We start from the raw sequence: 20,126 nt of genomic DNA, 5'->3' as shown, positions 1-20,126 counted from the left end.
GCGGTGATCACTTAACATCATTTGACCCGTACACTCGTCTATTCCTTAAAAAAAATTATATGAACTTTTGAAGTAAAAACTTCTTTTAGCGCTGTACGCATATTTTTAGATGAGATAAAATCTCTGGACTCGCGACACCGTTACGTTTCGTTATATATTATGTATTATTCGAATCAAAAAAAAAAATATTTCCTATATTAGTTATCATGAACCTATAGTTTCTATTTAAGATTGTAATATTTTTAATGATAATGATGATGATACAAGAGTTGTGGAAACTGCTAACGATGATTCACTAAAGAATATTAAATGTATTCGAAAATTTCTAAAAATTAATAAAATTTTCATTTTTTTTCATTTCATAACCCTACCTGGGTTACCCATCTAAAAATGTCTAACGCACCAAAATAAGTTTTAACTTCTGTCGGCACTGCCGGAGTGCAACCCGTATTTTTTTTTATGCCGCCAGTACCTATGGTTGGCTGAAGTCATCAAATATTCCACAGAACATATCGGTCGTGAATCGCGGCGTGACCGCAAGCAGCGCGGACATCCTTGCTTCTCGCTCGTGTCCGCTGCACCTGCCGACTTCAGCGTCTCGAACGTTCTCAAGCGTTCGAGAGAGTTGCATATAAGCCGCTTTTCTCTGTTTAATTAGTATTAAGCGTCTAACGGCCGTTCCCAATATTCAGTCTATCTCTTACTTGAGATAAAAATCGTAACTATCGTTGTGGTAACTTTTCTGTCCCAATAAACTTATCGACGGTAACTCACCTTATCCGCTTACACCTTACACGCTGTCTGTCAATGGGACGACGTATAGCTTACCAGCGATAGAAGTTTGTATGGAAATTTCAATTCCCGCGTTCCAATATAAGGCGATAAGAATGACTTATTGGGGTATATTAGGACAGCTTTAGGTTATATAGTATATTGGGAACGGCCGTAAGTGTAAATGTACATACATTTTTTTAATAAAGCCATTGTTAAACGGTTTGAGTGTGATGTATAAAATTAGAATCTAAGAAAACGGCCAAAAAATATTTTAAAAGGAAATTAGGAAAAAACCTAAAAATTATTATGAATTAAAATTTATGAAATCATAAATTACAATATGTGACAATGATGGTAGGTTGTAAAGTCTGATATGAAACCTTCCGTGAACCTAGGTCTTTGGTTGTGTGCTGCCCTTTTAAATTCAATATCTTTGTAACATCGATAAAAGATCATCTACATCAGAGTGAAAACGTGTGACGAATTTATACTTTAAGTGGACATTTTTTATGTGTAGTATTGTGTCAATTAAATTATTATTATTATCACAAAATAATACCCAAGTAGACATGCGGCGACGATAAATTAGGGACGAGGCGATAATCAATATAGACTTAGAATATACTAGTGTATATATGATCAGACAGCCCGATAATGCATGAGGTTTAATATTCAGAATATTTATGATTTAATGCTAAGCGTGGCTGACTGTTTACGACTTATCAATCAAGATTGGTTACAATTACAGCAGATTAGCTGTCCCTGTTAGAGATATACTTCTGTCTCGCACACTGTTTGTCTATATTTAAAGTATGTATTACCTTGATTGCCCGAAGCTTGACTGATTTAGGACGTTATTCCTGAAGTGAAGGTAAAATGTGTTTATCCAGCCTGATGACTTCTTATATATATTATTAGAAATTATTAAAATTTATTATATATTTTTATAAAAAGTAGCAGTTGTATGATAAAAATTCGATAGTTGCGTACTCTTTTCTAAAAGGCCGGAAACGGTGCAAACTTCTATGTAAAGTTCCAATAGAATACTTTTGTTGTAATTCTAATTATAATTAAATTATTTTAAAATAAAACTGTTACATATCCATTTAACATTGATCCAAATATCCATTTCAAAAGGAATAATAAGATTCCCATCGGTACCTTACTCCATTGAAGTTTTGCCATGACTTGTCCATTTTTAAAGAACTGTAAAACTAACACCCCTAACTGACATACTTTTTATATTATGTTCTTTTATAGGAGTTCAGTGACCGAGCTCAAATAATAATAATTGTGAAAACTCGGAAAAATACATTTTTGTCAAAGAGGTGACCATTTCGTAGGTTTGTTTTTCTACCCTTAAAACCGAATTACCCGCGCTAAATTTTATCCAAAAAGTTAGAGGTGATTTTATAAGGCGGTATTATAAGTACCTACAAGGAAATCCTTGTAGGTACAGATTTTTTAGTTAATTTTATACGAAGCGAAATCGCGAAGAAAAATCTGAAGAACTGTCAACTAATAAGCATTAATCTTAATTTATTAAATTTTAAGGTGTTCTAATAAAGAATTACTTTAATTCTTTGTACATTGAGACTCCAAAAATATAGTTCTATAGCTAATATTACAACTGAAAATGATTTTTTCATTTCTCATACTCGGAAAGTAATGTTGTTTTGATCTGATTATTGGGTGGAAAATGCTGCTTCCCTCCGTAGAGAGGGTAGCTTACAGATTATTTCCCACCCAAGGGCCGGAATAAACTTTGAAAATAGAATTATGAAGAGTTTTATGTAAAAAAAAAACTAATCAAAAGAAATGCCATGTGACTTTCTAAACAGCCAGTGTGAATTTAGCGCAAACTTCTTTGAGCGGAATAAGCCGCAACAATTACGCGGCAAGTTCCATATTTGAAATTTAAAAAGTCGACATAAATTGGCGGGATACTTATCTGTGCTTAGATAAACAACTGGTTTTATTTTCCTCATATTCGAAATGAAAAGTAGTGTTTAACTCGGGTGAAAGTATCAATTCCTACTCGGACTATAGCCGACCTCGCTGCGCTAGGGCGTCTAAATACCTCGGGAATTGATTCTTTCGACCCTCGGTTAACAATCTACTATTGTAAAGTTTGTTTTATTTTATTTATTGTTTTGAGGATCTGGTTAGAGTAATCAAATTAATATTGGTACTTTTTGTTATATACAAAGTGACAGGTAACTTATTGGATGATAATAAACGTTAATTATTATTAATAGTTGTGCGCTTTTAACTTAAGCCGCATTTTGTGCCACGGAAGAGTGAGAAAAATTTTTTCGAAATGAACGATACTGTAAAATATATTTTTAAATTATTAAATAATATACATTTTGTTTACAAAATGAAAAGTGATATAAAACGATATTAGAAATTCTACGTTTTGTATTATTTTTAAGATAATTTATTTTACAAATTTTGATCATTATTATGAAATAATTTACTTTTTAAGAGATTGTGCCCGTGCTCCGTTGTGCTCCGTTACATATTTTTCATATTTTCTTGTTGGTCCAAATACGGTTTAATGTAGTAGTTAAATATATTTTTAAAAATTAAATATATATTTTTTATCTTTTATAATATCTATGTAATAATTAACACAGAATTGTTCTGAAAACTCATTTTTCTTAAATGGTTATATTTCGCATGAAGATCATTAATAATGTACATTTTATAGTCAAACTTGTATCGTACGTGCAAAAATTATTATATTTTAGCTTTTAACATGGTTTGTTGTCCTTAAGAAATTTTTACGCCTAGATAGAGCTTCTTGCTGCTAGAAAACCAATAAAAACAGGCCAGATTTATCACTTTAGTGTGCGTGAAAAGTTACGAGGTTAACTATACCAGTGGGAGGCTCCTTTGAACAGGATACCAGCTAGATTATGGGTACCACAACGGCTATTTCTGCCGTGAAGCAGTAATGTGTAAGCATTACTGTGTTTCGGTCTGAAGGGCGCCGTAGCTAGTGAAATTACTGGGCAAATGAGACTTAACATCTTATGTCTCAAGGTGCGAGCGCAGTTGTAGTGCAGCTCAGAATTTTTGGGGTTTTTCAATAATCCTGAGCGGCACTGCATTGTAATGGGCAGGGCGCATCAATTACCATCACCTGGACGTCCTGCTAGTCGCGTCCCTTATTTTCATTAAAAAAAAACTGTCAACATAAGTTTTCAATTCAATTCAATTTTTGTGATATGGCGTGTGGCTGCACCAGTCGGGCGCAACATAAGTTTTAGTTTCAGTCTATCTAGACGTATAAATGACAGAAAGGTCAATGTCTTTAATTTGCTATATTCCGAATGACGTATGAAAATTATTTTAATACTTTAGCTGTCCAGAAGGAGGAGAAAGCTTCCTCAGAGCTATGCCATCCTGGTAAGTCTTCTATAAGTTTCACTTTACTCCAAGATATCTCTATTCTCATTATCTTCTTCTGTTTTGAGCGACAATTTTACATTTTTCTTGCCGCCTAAAATCTTTACCATCTTAATATACATAAATCCAGTGTCCTGATGTTTGTTCTCAGAGAACTCTTAAACTAATGAACGGATTTTAATGGGGATTACTTCATGGTGTGCAGTTTAGTCAAACTTTCGAGATAGGATAGTTATTGTTCCGATTTGGGACCCATAATTATTTTTATTTCTAATATTTGTTTTGTATAGACATATATTCTGTGAGATAATTAATTGACGCCCGGTTTGACTGTTCTGCTGCTAAACAATTTCATTATGACAACAGGGAGCATTTTTATTTTTTACGAAATAATTAATTTTGGATGATATGAAATATTCGTCCGTATATTTTAGTGCGTCCGGATAATGATACGAATCTGAGGAATAAACTGGCAAAAGAAATAAATAATTTAATTCAAGTCAACACAATTTGCAGTCAATGTAAATTGGCCATGTTTCGCATCCCAACAGACATATTGTTATCTTAAAAATATTCCGGAATACTTTAAAATTTTAAATATACATAAAATATACACAAATTAGATGCATTGTTAATGTACAAGATTTAAATATGGAATCGTCTTCTGAGACTCTGATACCCGCATTAAAATTTAGGTGATTATTTTAATTCTTCAGGGATAAATCAGGAATCGCTCGTTAGTATATTTATAGAAAAAACTTTATAATCATTTTTTAATTATATGACAATCTTTTTAATATGAAAATAACAATTATGTCAAAATATCACTTTTACTTTTAAATTAAATGATCATCTATCAAGCAAAAATGTCAAATTAAATTGATTAGGTAGAAAATTAAATAACTACTATTTTTGTTAGTAAATAAGTTTTGTTAATGTGTAAATAAAAAAAAATAAGATATATTTTACTTGTAATTCCAAAATTAAAACATGTCGATAAATTTAACAATGATTGTAAGTTAGATGTAAATATCAAAGAGGATGGAATTACTACTTCATATGGCGGGACTAAGTTTAAATTGAAGTTTAGTATGAAACGTGCAGTGATTTTACATAAGTTTAAAATAGTAGGTATTGCAGTATGGCAATCGGCGACGAAATGTAAACCGGCTAAGTTTAAAAGCGAACAGTTGCTTAAATACGTATTGGATTTCGGCTATCACCGTTTTTTACAAGATTATAACCGTTATCTGTCAATATATCAATCACTGAACGTTTCGAACAATCGAGTGAATCGCTTTTTCTTACGGCCGTTCCCAATATTCAGTCTATCTCTTACTTGAGATAAAAATCGTAACTATCGTTGACTTTTCTGTCCCAACAAACTTATCGACGGTAACTCACCTTATCCGTACACGCTGTCTCTCAATGGGACGACGTATAGCTTACCAGCGATAGAAGTTTGTATGGAAATTGCAATTCACGCGTCCCAATATAAGGCAATAAGAATGACTTATGGGGTATATTGGGACAGCTTCAGATTATTGACAGCTAATTACTGACAGTAGAAGGTAGTCATTTATCTCTATCTGTAGATAGTATATTGGGAGCGGCCGCTAGAGAGTTTCGCTAGGCTGGTAAATATATCCTTGATTATGATCTGACTTAGTCCACCAGATCTCATAATATCTGAATGCTTCAGCACTAAGATAAGATAATATAAATATCGTATATACTTATCATTCATAGTATATTGTATAAAAACATAATATTCAGTTTCTCATTGATAGATATACTCTATTTGTGTTAATGATAAGCTCGAAGTAACCAGAAAGGTACCAGAACTACATGACAGGGAGAAGTATTTATAATTTTGGAGTAACTTTCACTGCGTTTATTAGTAAGAGAGAATAAGTGAGTGGTAATCTCTCCTACTCACTACATCATTAATGATGTCGAGCTTATAAAGTATATTTTAACTTAGATAACTTGGCTGCCTAGCTGAGGCTGAAATGTGCTATTACTACCACATTAAACGGTGGATTTTGCCGCGTCGAAATACATCACTGATAGACTACATAATACAAATACAAATTTGTAAAAAATATGCAGTGTTCTTAACGTGAATCGAACCTACGGCTGGTCATGCAAAGTCTTGAATCATTCAACCAGCGAGCCACGACACATTGTGTGTCTTCTACCGCATTTATCACGGGGAGTGTTCCGAAGAGCTGTTTAGCCTGATTCCTGCCGCCGAATTCCACCTTCGCACAACACGCCACAAGTTAGGATATCATCCCCGACATCTGGATGTGTGGCGGTCCTCCACAGTGCGGTTTTCAAGGAGCTTTCTCCCACGTGCTACAATGCCGTGGAATGAGCTTCCTTGTGCGGTGTTTCGGGACGATACGACGTATACGTATACGGGTACCTTCAAAAAAAGCGCGTACACCTTCCTTAAAGGCCGGCAACGCTCTTGTGATTGGTCTCCTCTGGTGTTGCAAGAGAATGTTGGCGGCGGTGATGACTTAACACCAGGTGACCCGTACGCTCGTATGTCCTCCTATTCCATAAAAAAAACTGTATTTATTTAACAAGGGTTGTGAAGAGGCAGTACGTTTTATTTGTTTAAATCGCCTTTAATCTCGATTCATCGGTGTTGGTAGAAAGTTTCGTGTATGACAATAAAAGTTTCAGTACCGTGGGCGGTATGCCCCGCGCACCCTGTCATGCCCGCACTACGAGTGCAAATTCGTAAGTCCTCCAAATGGTCGAAAGTAGTCGGTACACCAATGAAACGTGAGTAAAGTCGATTTATATAAATAATTCAGTATAATCTTGAAATATTTAAATAAAGTATTAATTTCCAATTAATGTTATTCCATATTATGTACAGCAGCTACAAAGTAGCTATGTATCTAGTTATTGATATTAAATTATAGGTAGATTAAAATGATGTTATTATCATAAGTTAACACATATTACATTTTTTAAGGAATCAAAAATCTCAAGGTTCGAACAAAACCTGGTTTAAGTATAGAAATTTATTTGTATCAATATTTATGAACGATGCGAGATTCGAGCGATCTTGCTTTTGGTACAAATTAAATTTTTATACTTTATCCCAAAAGTATCCCTCACTTTTACTGTTATAACTGTTTAAAACCTGATTTGGTATAATATTATACTTGAAGCCATATGTGTTATTAGCTTATGGTGATTTAGTTAATAATTGCCGTTTACTCTTAGAATATATTGTATTAGTCTTAACTCCACTGTCGTTAAAATGTTTTAATTATTACGTCGAGTATTTCTAATTTAAAGTTGGGAATTTTTCGTCAATTAAAATATTTTGATTAAAATTAGTTAAAAAACTGCCGAATATATATTGTTATTGATTTTGTTTTAGGTAATCGACTGAAAACTGTGTAAATGTTAATTAAAATTGATGTTTTAATGCTGTTTTTTATTAAAATTTGACTTTGTTAAAGAGCAATTATGAAATAATATGGTACGGTTATAAATAACCTATTAATAATTTACAAACTTCCAAAACCAAACGGAATAGTAACAAGCCATTTTTATTTAATTTTCCGTCATGGAAACTGATTTAAAATATATTTATGTTTCATATTCATCGGAACTATGCTTAAAAAAACAAATACTTATTTTCCAGTGAACAAAGCTAATAATTAAATTTACTAGTGAAAATGTAGAGAGACATTTATTTCTATATAAGCTACCTTAATAGCTGGAGACAGTATTTATTCGGATTTGGACTGTGATTTTTATTAAAACTATTTTTGGTGCATTCGAAATGTAAATACTGTCAGTTAGATTCTGTATATCTTAATACTATTGGACATCAATCCTTTGTTTATCTGAAGTTCGGGAAACGACATCAGGAATAATCCACATTAATACTTACGGAGTATCCTATACGCCATTTTTACGACTTATAGTTACATTTTACAATTAAACACAATTACATTAAATTTAGTCCAATTCAACTAACTGCCACAGCCTGTATTGGCATACTTGGCGTCGATATATGGAGCGACGTTCAGTTCCATGGTCACTTGGAAGAGAAGGCCAAACTGGCCTCTAAAAAGCTTGGTGTACTCAGTAAGGCGAGACAGTACTTCACTAAAAGCCACCGCCTGCAACTTTATAAGGCGCAAATTCGGCCTCACATGGAGTACTATTCTCACCTCTGGGCGGGTGCTCCCCAGTACCAGCTTCTTCCATTTGACCGCATACAACGAAGAGCGGCTCGAATCATCGACGATCAAGTCATCTCCGATCGGCTTGATTCTCTAGCATTGCGTAGAGATGTGGGTTCTCTCTGCATCTTCTACCGCATTTATCACGGGGAGTGCTCAGAGGAGCTGTTCGGGTTGATTCCAGCGGCCGAATTCCACCATCGGACATTACGTGCAAAGTACCATCCGCATCACGTAGACGTCTGGCATTCCACAACCGCGCGTTTTCTTCGAAAGTTCTTGCCTCACACAGCCACTTTGTGGAATCAACGGCAGCGGTCTTCCCGAACAGATACGACTTAGGGACCTTCAAGAAAAAAGCATACTCCCACCTTAAAGGCCGGCAACGCATTTCTTGACACACCTGTTGTTGCGGATGTCCATGGGCGGTTGCCTCACCTCTCCCCATCCCGTGAGCCTCTTGCCCGTTTGCCCCCTCTCATATAAAAAAAAAATTAATCAAATATATTTATAAATGAAAAAAAGATAATATAACATTGAATCATTATCCTTTTGACTAGAAGTAGTAGAAAATAGATTTGATTAATTGTAATCCATATTTTTGCTGCTCAAATTTTTTATTCATACCTGTTATTACGTATAACAGGTATGAATTTTCTATGAAATGCCTATTGATGGGCTTAAATTTCCAAACATTGACCATTGTAATGTATATTTTTTTTAAAACCATCGGATAGTAGAGACTTCAACAAACAGAAAGCATTCCAACCTTTAAAAAAAACGGATATTTTGACGGGTGAATTTTCGATTGAAAATAAGGGTTCTTTTTCGATATTTAAGTCTAAATAAGGTGAAAAATTTTAACATTTCAATTCCAATAAATTATAGTGTACTTGAGACATTAAAAGGTATCTTTTCACTAAATTACGTGGAAAAATATTTGTAAAAGATAAAAATAAAAAACGAAAGATTTAGTTTTATGAATTTTTCCTTCACATAAATTTTGAGGTTATGTTAAAAAATAGTGGAAACAAAAGTTGTAGATCTTTTTACTACCGGTAACTTTTCCATTTGACTTCTTACCACAGAACTTGTAGTTTTGCCCTAAATCGAGATAAACCACTATTTAACCTTAAAGACCCTCCCCGTTTCTACGTTTGAAACCAAGTTTGTGTTGATTATCTTTATAATCGATGTTGATTCTTTGTTATGGACATAAATACATAGAGATATAGAAATGCATGATAGTTTCGTATTGAACCACCATTAAATAGAATAAATTGTGTAAACTTACAGTTTTCTAATCTGAAAATACCTTAGACCTTGGGTTGTTAAAATAAAACTATATTACTTATACTTATACAAGGTAACGAAAGGTTATATGAATTAATTTAATTTTCACATTGTCTATGGACCAACAGGTAATGGCTGAAATCTATAAAAAAATTTTATATTAACAAGGTATTCTGAAGAACACAAGTGCTTGAGCTGAAAAGAGCGCAAAAAAAAAAAAACTGGGAGAGTTTCTTGCGCTGCATCTTCTCTCTCAGAGCGCCATTTGTTTCCGAAGCGGCAGTAGTATCTAGTAGTTATTAGAAATGACATCAAAAAGAATTCTAAAGGCATCAATTTTGGGAAAATAAAAGCCTTTTATGCCTTTTTATGCCTTTTAACTTCCACCTTCTCATGTGATCCATTCCATTCTACAAGTAAGGATAACATCTCCACTATATGGATGTGTGGGGTTCCTCCACAGTGCGGTTTTCAAGGAACTTATCCACGTACAACCTAACTCTGGAATGAGCTTCCTTGTGCGATTTCCAGGACGATACGACATGGGTACCTTTCTTCAAAGTCGGCGACGTTTCTTTGATTTCTCAGATGTTGCAAGAAAATGTGGGAAGGTTCGCTCGTTTACCCTCATTCTCCACATAAAAAGATAAAGTGAATGAGAAAAAATAGAAGGGAGAAGTAAGTATATACGTCATCAAACCATTTGGCGTCGTAACTTACATATTATATATATTTTTCTCTGCAATCTTAAATGTCCTAATGCAATTTTAATAACATAGACGTAAAGAAAGCGTATTAATAAATAATAATAAATAATTTTCGGAAAATTTTAACCACTTTATTTATATTTAATATTAGCTGTAGTAGACGTCTCAGCGTAGGCATCCAAAGAATTTTGTTCATACCTTGTGTACTTCCATATTATACTTAATGCTTTGTAATGTTTATGCGGCAAATTTTTTGACAACTTATTTACTTACTAGTTATATGCCATATATACCTGGAACATGAAAAATATACATACAATTACTGTAAGTACGTTTTATCTTAAAGCCTGGGTAATATATATTAAATGTTTTCAAAGTAAGATAATATCACCGAAAAGATTAATTACCAGTGGGAGGCTCCTTTGCACAGGAAGCCGTCTAGATTATGGGTACCACAACGGCGCCTATTTCTGCCGTGAAGCAGTAATGTGTAAACATTACTGTGTTTCGGTCTGAAGGGCGCCGTAGCTAGTGTAATTACTGGGCAAATGAGACTTAACATCTCATGTCTCAAGCTGACGAGCGCAATTGTAGTGCCACTCAGAATTTTTAAGGTTTTTCAAGAATCTTGAGTGGCACTGCATTGTTATGGGTAGGGCGTATCAATTACCATCAGCTGAACGTCCTGCTCGCCTCGTCCCTTATTTCATAAAAAAAAAATAAAAAAAAAAGATTAATACCATTTGGGAGGCTCACCAGGTCCAGTGAAGTAGTGGTGTAGAAGCATTTTTGAAGGGCGCCGTAGCTAGTGAAATTTTTAGCCTAATGAGATATCATTTGTCTTAAAGTGACAAAAATTTGGGTTCGTTCAAGAAATCTAGTGGCACTGTATTGTAGAGGGTAGGGTGAATCATTAACCAACATAAAGCTATCTGTAGTTCTTTTATATTTGCTACGCCATATCTCGTGTCAATTTGTTTTTTTTCTCTTTGTTTGAAAATCTCAGTTTAGATGATGTGTCTATGAGTAACTGTGGAAATTTCTCAAATTGCTTAGACATAACATAGTTATTTCTATGTTTTTAACAACAAATCAAGCATTCACTGAAATAAAAAAGAAAAATACATTAAAAATATTATTCAATAATAGTTATTGATACACTTCACATAATATATTGTCAAGCCCCAAATTAAGTGATAGTCAACGTCAAATAAGTATTATTCAAATAATTTTAAACTAAGCCCTTTTATATAATTTAAACTACTAAATCTTCAATATTATGTTCGGAAAAAGTAGAGCTCGTGAGAGGAACATACAAGAATCTCAATGGAAATTCTTATCTCATTAAATAGACTATAATTTTACAATACATTCTTTAAATTTTGGTATCAATGATTTTTTAGGACTTAGGTTGTAAATACCGAGAATAGTCCTCTTCTGCAGCACAGAGATGGTATTGATATCGGCAGCATTGTCCCATAGCAATATATTGTAATGAATATCTTATTTTACTGGTAACAAACAAAAGGCCTTACACCTCAGTAACAGGGGCGTTATAATGGCACTTATTACGTTCCCCAATAGCAATGTTTCCCAGCTGTGTTCATCGTACCACGATATAGGCATGAAACTTTATAGCTTTAACGCATTGCGCTCATATTGCCCCATAGAAAGCATCAGTGTTTGAAGGCCCTATTGAACTAACAGGCGACCAGTCTGTATGAATAAGATTAGAAAATATAAAACTATATGATTTAGTATAGTGCTCTTTTTATGACAATAAGGGCCGAGACGAGCAGTACGTTCAGCTGATGGTAATTGATACGCCCTGCCCATTACAATGCAGTGCCACGCAGGATTATTGAAAAGCCCGAAAATTCTGCAAATACAATTGCGCTCGTCTCCCTTGAAACATTAGATGTTAGGTAAACTAAATAATGCTTACACATTACTGCTTCACGGCAGAAAAAGGGGCCGTTGTTGTACCCATAATCTAGCCGGCATCCTGCGCAAAGGAGGCTCCAACGTGAATTTTTGAATTAGTGTAAAACAGTATAAACATAGTGAGACTATAAAAGACACCTAGACAAAGTCACTGCCCGTTAATTGAGACATTAAGAAAAGCGACAGTGGAAACATTCATAGTTTAGTCTACAACTTAATACCTATACCTACAGCACGAATACATCTTCTGCTGCGCAAAATAATATTAATGCCAGCAGCATGATCCCATAACAAAATACAGTATCTCACATACTCAACTTTGCAAATAATTTCCTTTACAATCATCCTCTAGTGAACAGACTATGATTAAATATTAAAATGACCCTACTTCCATTACAATCTAGCCTTAACTTAGGCTAATAAATAATTCTGCTTTAACTTAAACTTAACTTATACTTACAACTCGCAATGACAGAATAAATAATTCCATATTTACTTTGCCTATTTCACATACTGAGGTATTGGTGTAATTAATTATTTTTATAAGCGTTAAGTAATTTAAAAATATGAAAAAAAAAACACGATTTGATTGAATAAGATAATGGTTGAAATTTAAATGAATATCAATTCCTTATTGAAGATGGATGACAAAATTATATGAATTTAAAAAAATCTTATTTTGCAGATATTGAAAAATTTTATATTTTTATCAAATTAAAGTATTGCTATCGGTCCTTGATAAATCTACGAACTATGAACGAAATCTGGCCATTTAAAGTGGGTCGAAATCGCGTCCAAATGAGTCGGTTACAAACAAACATACATACAGGTGAATCTAATAAAAAGCGTCTAAAAATTACATATTATACACGAAGAATTTATCAGAGAACTTATACTCCGATTGAATAAACCAGAAAAATAAAATATGTACCAGAACTGGAATGAAATTTATTTATTAGCTGGTTGTCTGCAACTAAGTGTAATGTAAGTGTAAATTTAAATATTAAGTGTACTTAGTGAAACTGTTTAAGGAGACATCCTTGTGTCCATATTTCTATTTTTAATTTATCTACTTTATGTTTAAGGATGTATCTGTATTTGTTTTCCAATAAATAATAGACCATAGATATATTACCAATAAATTATTATCTGTTATCCAATAATGACGTTAGGTTTTGTAAAAGAGATTAATTCGAATCGATTATTATATATTTCGAAAAAGAAACTCAAATCTTGCCACTGTGCTTTGTTAAGTGAGCGACTATTTTATACGATAAATGAATTTCTGAACGCGAGTAATGTCATAACATAGAATGTGAAACTTTTTGTTAATAATTAATTAGACAATATTTAAGTTAAGCCTGACGCAACATGTGAAACTGTAAGATTATACCATCGTAACATACCACATTTATACGCAACTAAAGAATTTGATTGATTGATTGATTGAACTCTACAAATTTACACCAACCGTACATTACTCGGTTATGTCGACTCTAGGATCTAAGACATTTACGAATTCGTTAATATAGTAATTTCAGCACAGTAATTATACCGCACTCATAAAGTAATAAAACAAAGATTGAAAAGCACCTGAACAATGATAAGAAGGTAGTTGAAGGTCCAATCCAGAACTTTAAGGGGTAGATTTGATTTGATGACGGACACAGAGTTAACCAAACATTCAGCGCGCACGTGTTTCATACAGAGATGCCAGCGCTTTATAACGTTGTATGTGGCGTCACGATCTGTAATATTAATCAAACATTCAGCGCGCACGTGTTTCATACATAGATGCCAGCGATTTATAACGTTGTTTGTGGCGTCACAATCTGCAATATTAAGCAAACATTCAGCGCGCACGTGTTTCAATAGATGCCAGCGATTTATAACGTTGTTTGTGGCGTCACAATCTGCAATATTAACCAAACATTCAGCGTGCACGTGTTTCATACATAGATGCCAGCGCTTTATAACGTTGAATGTGGCGTCACAATCTGCAATATTAACCAAACATTCAGCGCGCACGTGTTTCATACATAGATGCCAGCGCTTTATAACGTTGAATGTGGCGTCACAATCTGCAATATTAATATAAAAACTGAAAGACTATGTATAATAAAACTGTTATGATATCTTATAACTTAAGCAATAAAAACATGTTAAAGTACCGGTTAAGGAAAGATGTGTTGCACCATTTGACAATTTTTAGATGACGTCATAACTTTAAATGCTATCTTTTACCGTCCAATCTTAGCCGGTGAAAGCTTTTGTTAATGTTAAAAAACTAAATAGTGTCCTGTCAAAAGTTTCAAATAAATATTCAATATTGACTTAATATTTCACTTTTTAACATTAACTATGCTATGGAAAACGATTGTGCAACACATTCCGCACATGATAAAGTTACGTAACAGTAAACAGTACTTGAATCTTAACAATAACATTTCATGTTATGCAACCCAGCCTAAGTGTTAATTATGTTTCGTTTTGTAAATCTATATTTGATAGTCATTAGCCAGATGTTATATGTATATTCAAAATACTATAGAGCTAATGACAAGCGTGGCTGACTACTTACGACTTGTCGGTCAAAATCGGTTACAGTAATAATAGAACCGGTTTCCTTTTCTATCTTTCTGAATATCCGTTAGAGATATTTATACAATATTAGGGCTGCAGAAGAGGGCTATTCGCGCTACTCATAACCTAGGTCCTAAAGAATCATTGATAGCAAAATTCATAGAAATTAACATCTTGACTGTTGCTTACCAATATATTCTTGATAATGTAATGTATGTTCATAGGCACATAAGTGAATTTGCTAGAAACTGTCATAATCATAATGTTAACACCAGGAACGGACATAAACTGATGATGCCTACTACTCGGCTAAGTCGAGTTAGTAAGTCTTATGTGGGGCGATGTATATGCTTTTACAACAAGATCCCAGAAAATGTTCAAAACAAAAATATTACGTTATTCAAAAGAATTGTTAAAAAATGTTTGTGTGGTGAAGGTTACTATTACATAAATGACTTTCTAAATGATACCACAGATTGGGAATGGAGTGACCGCCCTCAGGCTATTAAATAATAAGTTTAATTGTACAATATTACTTTGTAAACATATTTATTCGATGCAAAAAAAGCCCGCGGAGTTTTTTGCGCCCATTCTTCTCAGGTCTGAGGCATTCATTTTGGAATGGGTGGTAGTTTTTTTGACTTTCAATAAGTGATGTCACATCCTATTTTGAATAAATATATTTAAATTTGAATTTGATATTCTTCTCTCTCGCAAGCTTTATTTGTATATACTCTAGTATATTGTTAGTATAAGCTTCAAAAACACGATCGTATCGAAGGCAGCTCATCACGAGTTTTTTATTTTAAACATTAAGTAACAGTAACAATTTAAAAAAACCTGAATGTCAGATTTGTATAAAATATTAAATAATTTTGAGATGATCGACAATGACAAATATTAAAAAAAAATAGTTTGTCGTTTTAGATTATAAGTATTGAATTTTCTTTTAATGAATCAATCTGTTATGTATATATGTGTGGTCCTTAAATTTTATAAGATTTTTCTATTTAATACCGATAGCATACTGCAGTTTTCAGAAAAGACGAAGAGTATAATGTAGAGACGTCGCTTCACCGTGTGTCATCTACCGCATTTATCAATGGAAGTGTTCCGAAGAGCTTTCCACCTGATTTCTGCCGCCGAATTCCATCATCACACGATATGCCACAAAAATTCTAAATAATCCTCACCATCTGGATGTGTTGCGGTCCTCCACAATGTTTTCGAGATACTTTCTTCCACATGCAACCAAGCTGTCGAATGAGCTTCCTTGTGCGGTGTCCAGGACGATATTACATGGGTACCTTCAAAAAAAGCACGTATACCCTTCTAAAGGGCTGTTAACGCTCCTATAAATCTGCTGATGTTGCAAGAGATGAGCGGCAATGATCACGTAGTGAAAACAAGAAAATCACTTTAATAACAATAATATTGACACACTTTTACACAAATTATGTTACCCAAAACTAGGCATAGCCTGTGCTCTGGGTTGCAAAACAATGATATATTTAATACGATATACTTACTTAATCATACATAAATACAAATAAACATCTATGACTCGGAAACAAACATCCATATTCATCTTATAAATGTTTGCACCTACCGGGATTCGAACCTGGCACCTCTAGCTTGGTATGGTGGTCTAATAAGTAGTATTAGCGGTATTACCGGCTGTATTGAAAGCCCTGTCAGTGAGCATGAAAATTAGTTGGTTGGATAGCAAGCGACTTTTCTCGGCAGAGTTACAGAGCAGCCACAAGGAATAGAGTGATTTAGACTGCCGCCACGCCAGGTAACAGAGCAGGATATATGTCTGGAATTGTAAGGCGTAATAAATAATAATTAAATCCAGTTTAATCTAGTTTTATTTATTATCCATTGGCTCGGATAGAGCAAGGCGATATGCACATTAAAATCTTAACTGTTGCCTCATAATATATTCTTGATAATGTTATGTATGTACATGGCACATAAATTTCTACAGTGGGAGGCTCCTTTGCACAGGAACCACAACGACGCCTATTTCTGCCGTGAAGCAGTAATGTGTAAGCATTACTGTGTTTCGGTCTGAAGGGTGCCGTAGCTAGTGAAATTACTGGGCAAATGAGGCTTACCATCTTATGTCTCTCAAGGTGACGAGCGCAATTGTAGTGCCGCTCAGAATTTTTGGGTTTTTTGAGAATCCTGAGCGGCACTGCATTGTAATGGGCATCGCGTATCAATTACCATCAGCTGAACGTCCTGCTCGTCTCTTCCCTTGTTATCATAAAAAAAAAATGAATTTGCTTGAAACTGTCATAATCATAATGTTAACACCAGGAATTAACATAAACTTGTTATGCTTACTACTCGGCTAAGTCGAGTTAATAAGTCTTTTGTGGGGCGGTATATACTTTTACAAGAATATTCTAGAAATACAAAAGACTTGTATATAATTTAAACTATAACATAAATATGTTATAGTAACCTTTTACACATAAACAACACAACCACTTTCTTAATCATACGACAGATTGGGAATGGAACGACCGCCCTCATGCTATGAAATTATAAATTTTATTGTACGATATTACATTGTATAAAATTATATTTTTATATTATATCATTATTTTATGAAAAACAAACAAGCCCGCTGAGGTTCTTGTGTCCGTTCTTCTTAGGTCTGAGGCATACTTTTTCGAATTTTATTTTCAATAAGTGATATCATATCCTAATTTGAATTAAAATATTTGAATTTGAAAGTAATTTGTAATGTAGAGTCAGCTAGAATGTAGCATGCCATTCATATTATGTTTTCTTCTAATACATTTTGTAAAGCATAGCAGATCACCTTTTAAGCCTCTCTTTGGTCTCTTCTATTGCCTGATAACTTAATATTGTTATATTGTGATTGTGGGTATTACGGTAATAGCCTTCAACGTAAAGACTTGAAGATTGTCATATTTTATTAATCCTATGCACTTCTGAGTAAAAATTCACTTTAAGCAATTTGCTGAAAAAACCATACTTTTTAGGTGATCTGTCATGGCCTATGTGAAGTTCTAACATTAAGATTCCATTATAAAAAAATTATAAAACAACACAATTTGGCCTTTCATTATTAAAATATTTTTACAGCCTGAAATTATCAGCAGACCTAATTTTTGCAATACAGGAACAAACAAAATTTTATAGGAGTTGGCCCTTTTAAAAAAACATTCACGGCACTTAATCTTGGAAACACGGTTAAATTTATTCAAATCAAATCTTCAGGAATACCTTTTAATTTTACTTGAAATTGAAGCGGCCCGCATCTATGCCGTCTACATACAGACAGAATGAACAAACAGCGTTGTTTGGACGTCGCTGTTGCAACATTGCAATAAGAACTGCTCTGTGGTAGAGAACAATTCTCGCTATGCATATACATACCAGACAGTTGTACTTTATGGTAAGAAGGGGCACAGGAGCAAAAAACGCCTAGGTGAAAGACAGCCCATGAAACTATAGCTCCTGGATATCCGTAAAACCAGAGGTCTATCTTAGATTTCGTCGTGTTCCGATAGTTACCTAATTCTTCCAAACGCTACCAGTGACATATGCAATAAAGATGCACTGAGACCCCACTGCAGTGCTTAAAAATAGCACCGATTGGAGATGACTTGATAGTTGCCAAGCGGCCAAATGGATCTGGCGCTTTGGAGCCTTCGCTCAGAGGTGAGAATAGAACTGCATGTGCAAGAAAATACGTCACTAATGGACTGTTTAAGCCACCTGCAACTCTTTTCAGATAGTGGCTTAACCCTTCACGATATGATCCTTCTAAGCTTCAAATCGGCTGATTACCGAGCGATTTTTGCGCGAGAATTTTACGAAAGCTTAAGGGTGTCTATGCGTATTTTACGTGCAGCAAAAGAATGCTTGTAGAAAGGATAATTTCAGTGAAATTTTCCAGACGATTTAAAGCGTCAAAAAGCATGAGACGCACTTCTTTGTAAGTAAGCCTTTAATGATCTTTTAATCTCATCTACTGACAGAATAGAGCGTCCTCGTCTTTTGGCCATGACACAAAATTATTCGGGCTTTTGGTTACAAGCCTTGCCTTCGCGCCGATTGGAACGCTACTTGACAATATGACATTGTCAATATGCGTATCACTCTGGCTAGGTATAAAACTGAATGAACCACATCAATGTAGATGTGGCGTTCAGGCAGATGCCCTTGGGCGTCACGAATTATCCTGCCTAAAATCGGCTGGCCGTATCAGTCGTCACGCCAGCATTAATGAAGTTATACGCTGTTTTAGAGCCAAATGGTATTACCCACCGCGATGGCAAGCGTCCTGATAGAATGACGCTAGTGGCTTGGGCACGGGGAAGGGCGCTGGTGTGGGATTCGACATGCATCGACACTCTGGCTCCTTTTCATGTCCAAGTTCCGTCAGTTGATGCTGGCGCTGCTGCTTCGACTGCTGAACACAGCAAGCATTGCAAATATGTTGTTCTCAGTGAGTCATATATCTTTGTGCCGTTTGGTGTCGAGACTCTTGGCCCGTGGGGCCCAGAGCCGCGGAGAATGTTCAAAAAACTATTTTCGTGCCTCAATAAGGCTACTGGAAACCCAAGCGCTAGCAGCTATTTCCGTCAACAGATCAGCTTAGCTATCCAGCGCGGAAAAACTGCCAGTATTCTATGTACGCTTCCACGTAGTGATAGTTTTAAATTTATGTAGTCATAGTATTGTAAATATTAATAATAAGATTTGTCTTGTTTGAATAAATTATTATTTCAATGAATGTATCTGAAAGCTATCGAGTAAGCTGTATAAGACCATGCATACATTATTCATATTGTGTTTTATTTTATTTTAAACACACGAGACAAAGTAGAAAAACCATTATATTATTTTAGAATAAACGAGTTTTAATAAAGAAGTTTGTTCACTGTAATGTTGCATTGTGATAAAGCGTACCTTAGATCCGCTAGTAACAAAAGCAGCTCCCGTGTATACTACACTTGTTATTAAGGTCATCAACACCATTATTATGATCTGAAAATTAAACAAATTTAAAGTCAAATCAAATAAAAATATGGAATACGTCAAAGATATTTATTTATATTATAATCTTTGATGTTTTCCTATGTATATGATATATTCGTATGTTGAAATAGATTTTATAATCTAAAGCTATATTTACAATGCT

The 20,126-nt window shown here is 34.3% G+C and overlaps 1 protein-coding gene across 1 annotated transcript in view; it reads left to right on the top strand.

Moving 5' to 3' along the window:
- Positions 1-740, top strand: part of LOC126970950 (nephrin-like) — a 122,090-nt gene extending 121,350 nt beyond the window's left edge. Inside the window, exon 17 of the mRNA XM_050817096.1 lies at positions 507-740. Within this exon, the coding sequence (XP_050673053.1) occupies positions 507-635 (129 nt within the window). The 3' untranslated portion in view covers positions 636-740. The remainder of the gene's footprint in view (positions 1-506) is intronic.
- The last annotated feature ends 19,386 nt before the right edge of the window (positions 741-20,126 follow it).

This window comes from Leptidea sinapis, chromosome 22, assembly GCF_905404315.1.
Source record: "Leptidea sinapis chromosome 22, ilLepSina1.1, whole genome shotgun sequence".
Taxonomy (NCBI): Eukaryota; Metazoa; Arthropoda; class Insecta; order Lepidoptera; family Pieridae; genus Leptidea; species Leptidea sinapis.
This window is presented reverse-complemented; position numbering and strand designations above follow the sequence as displayed.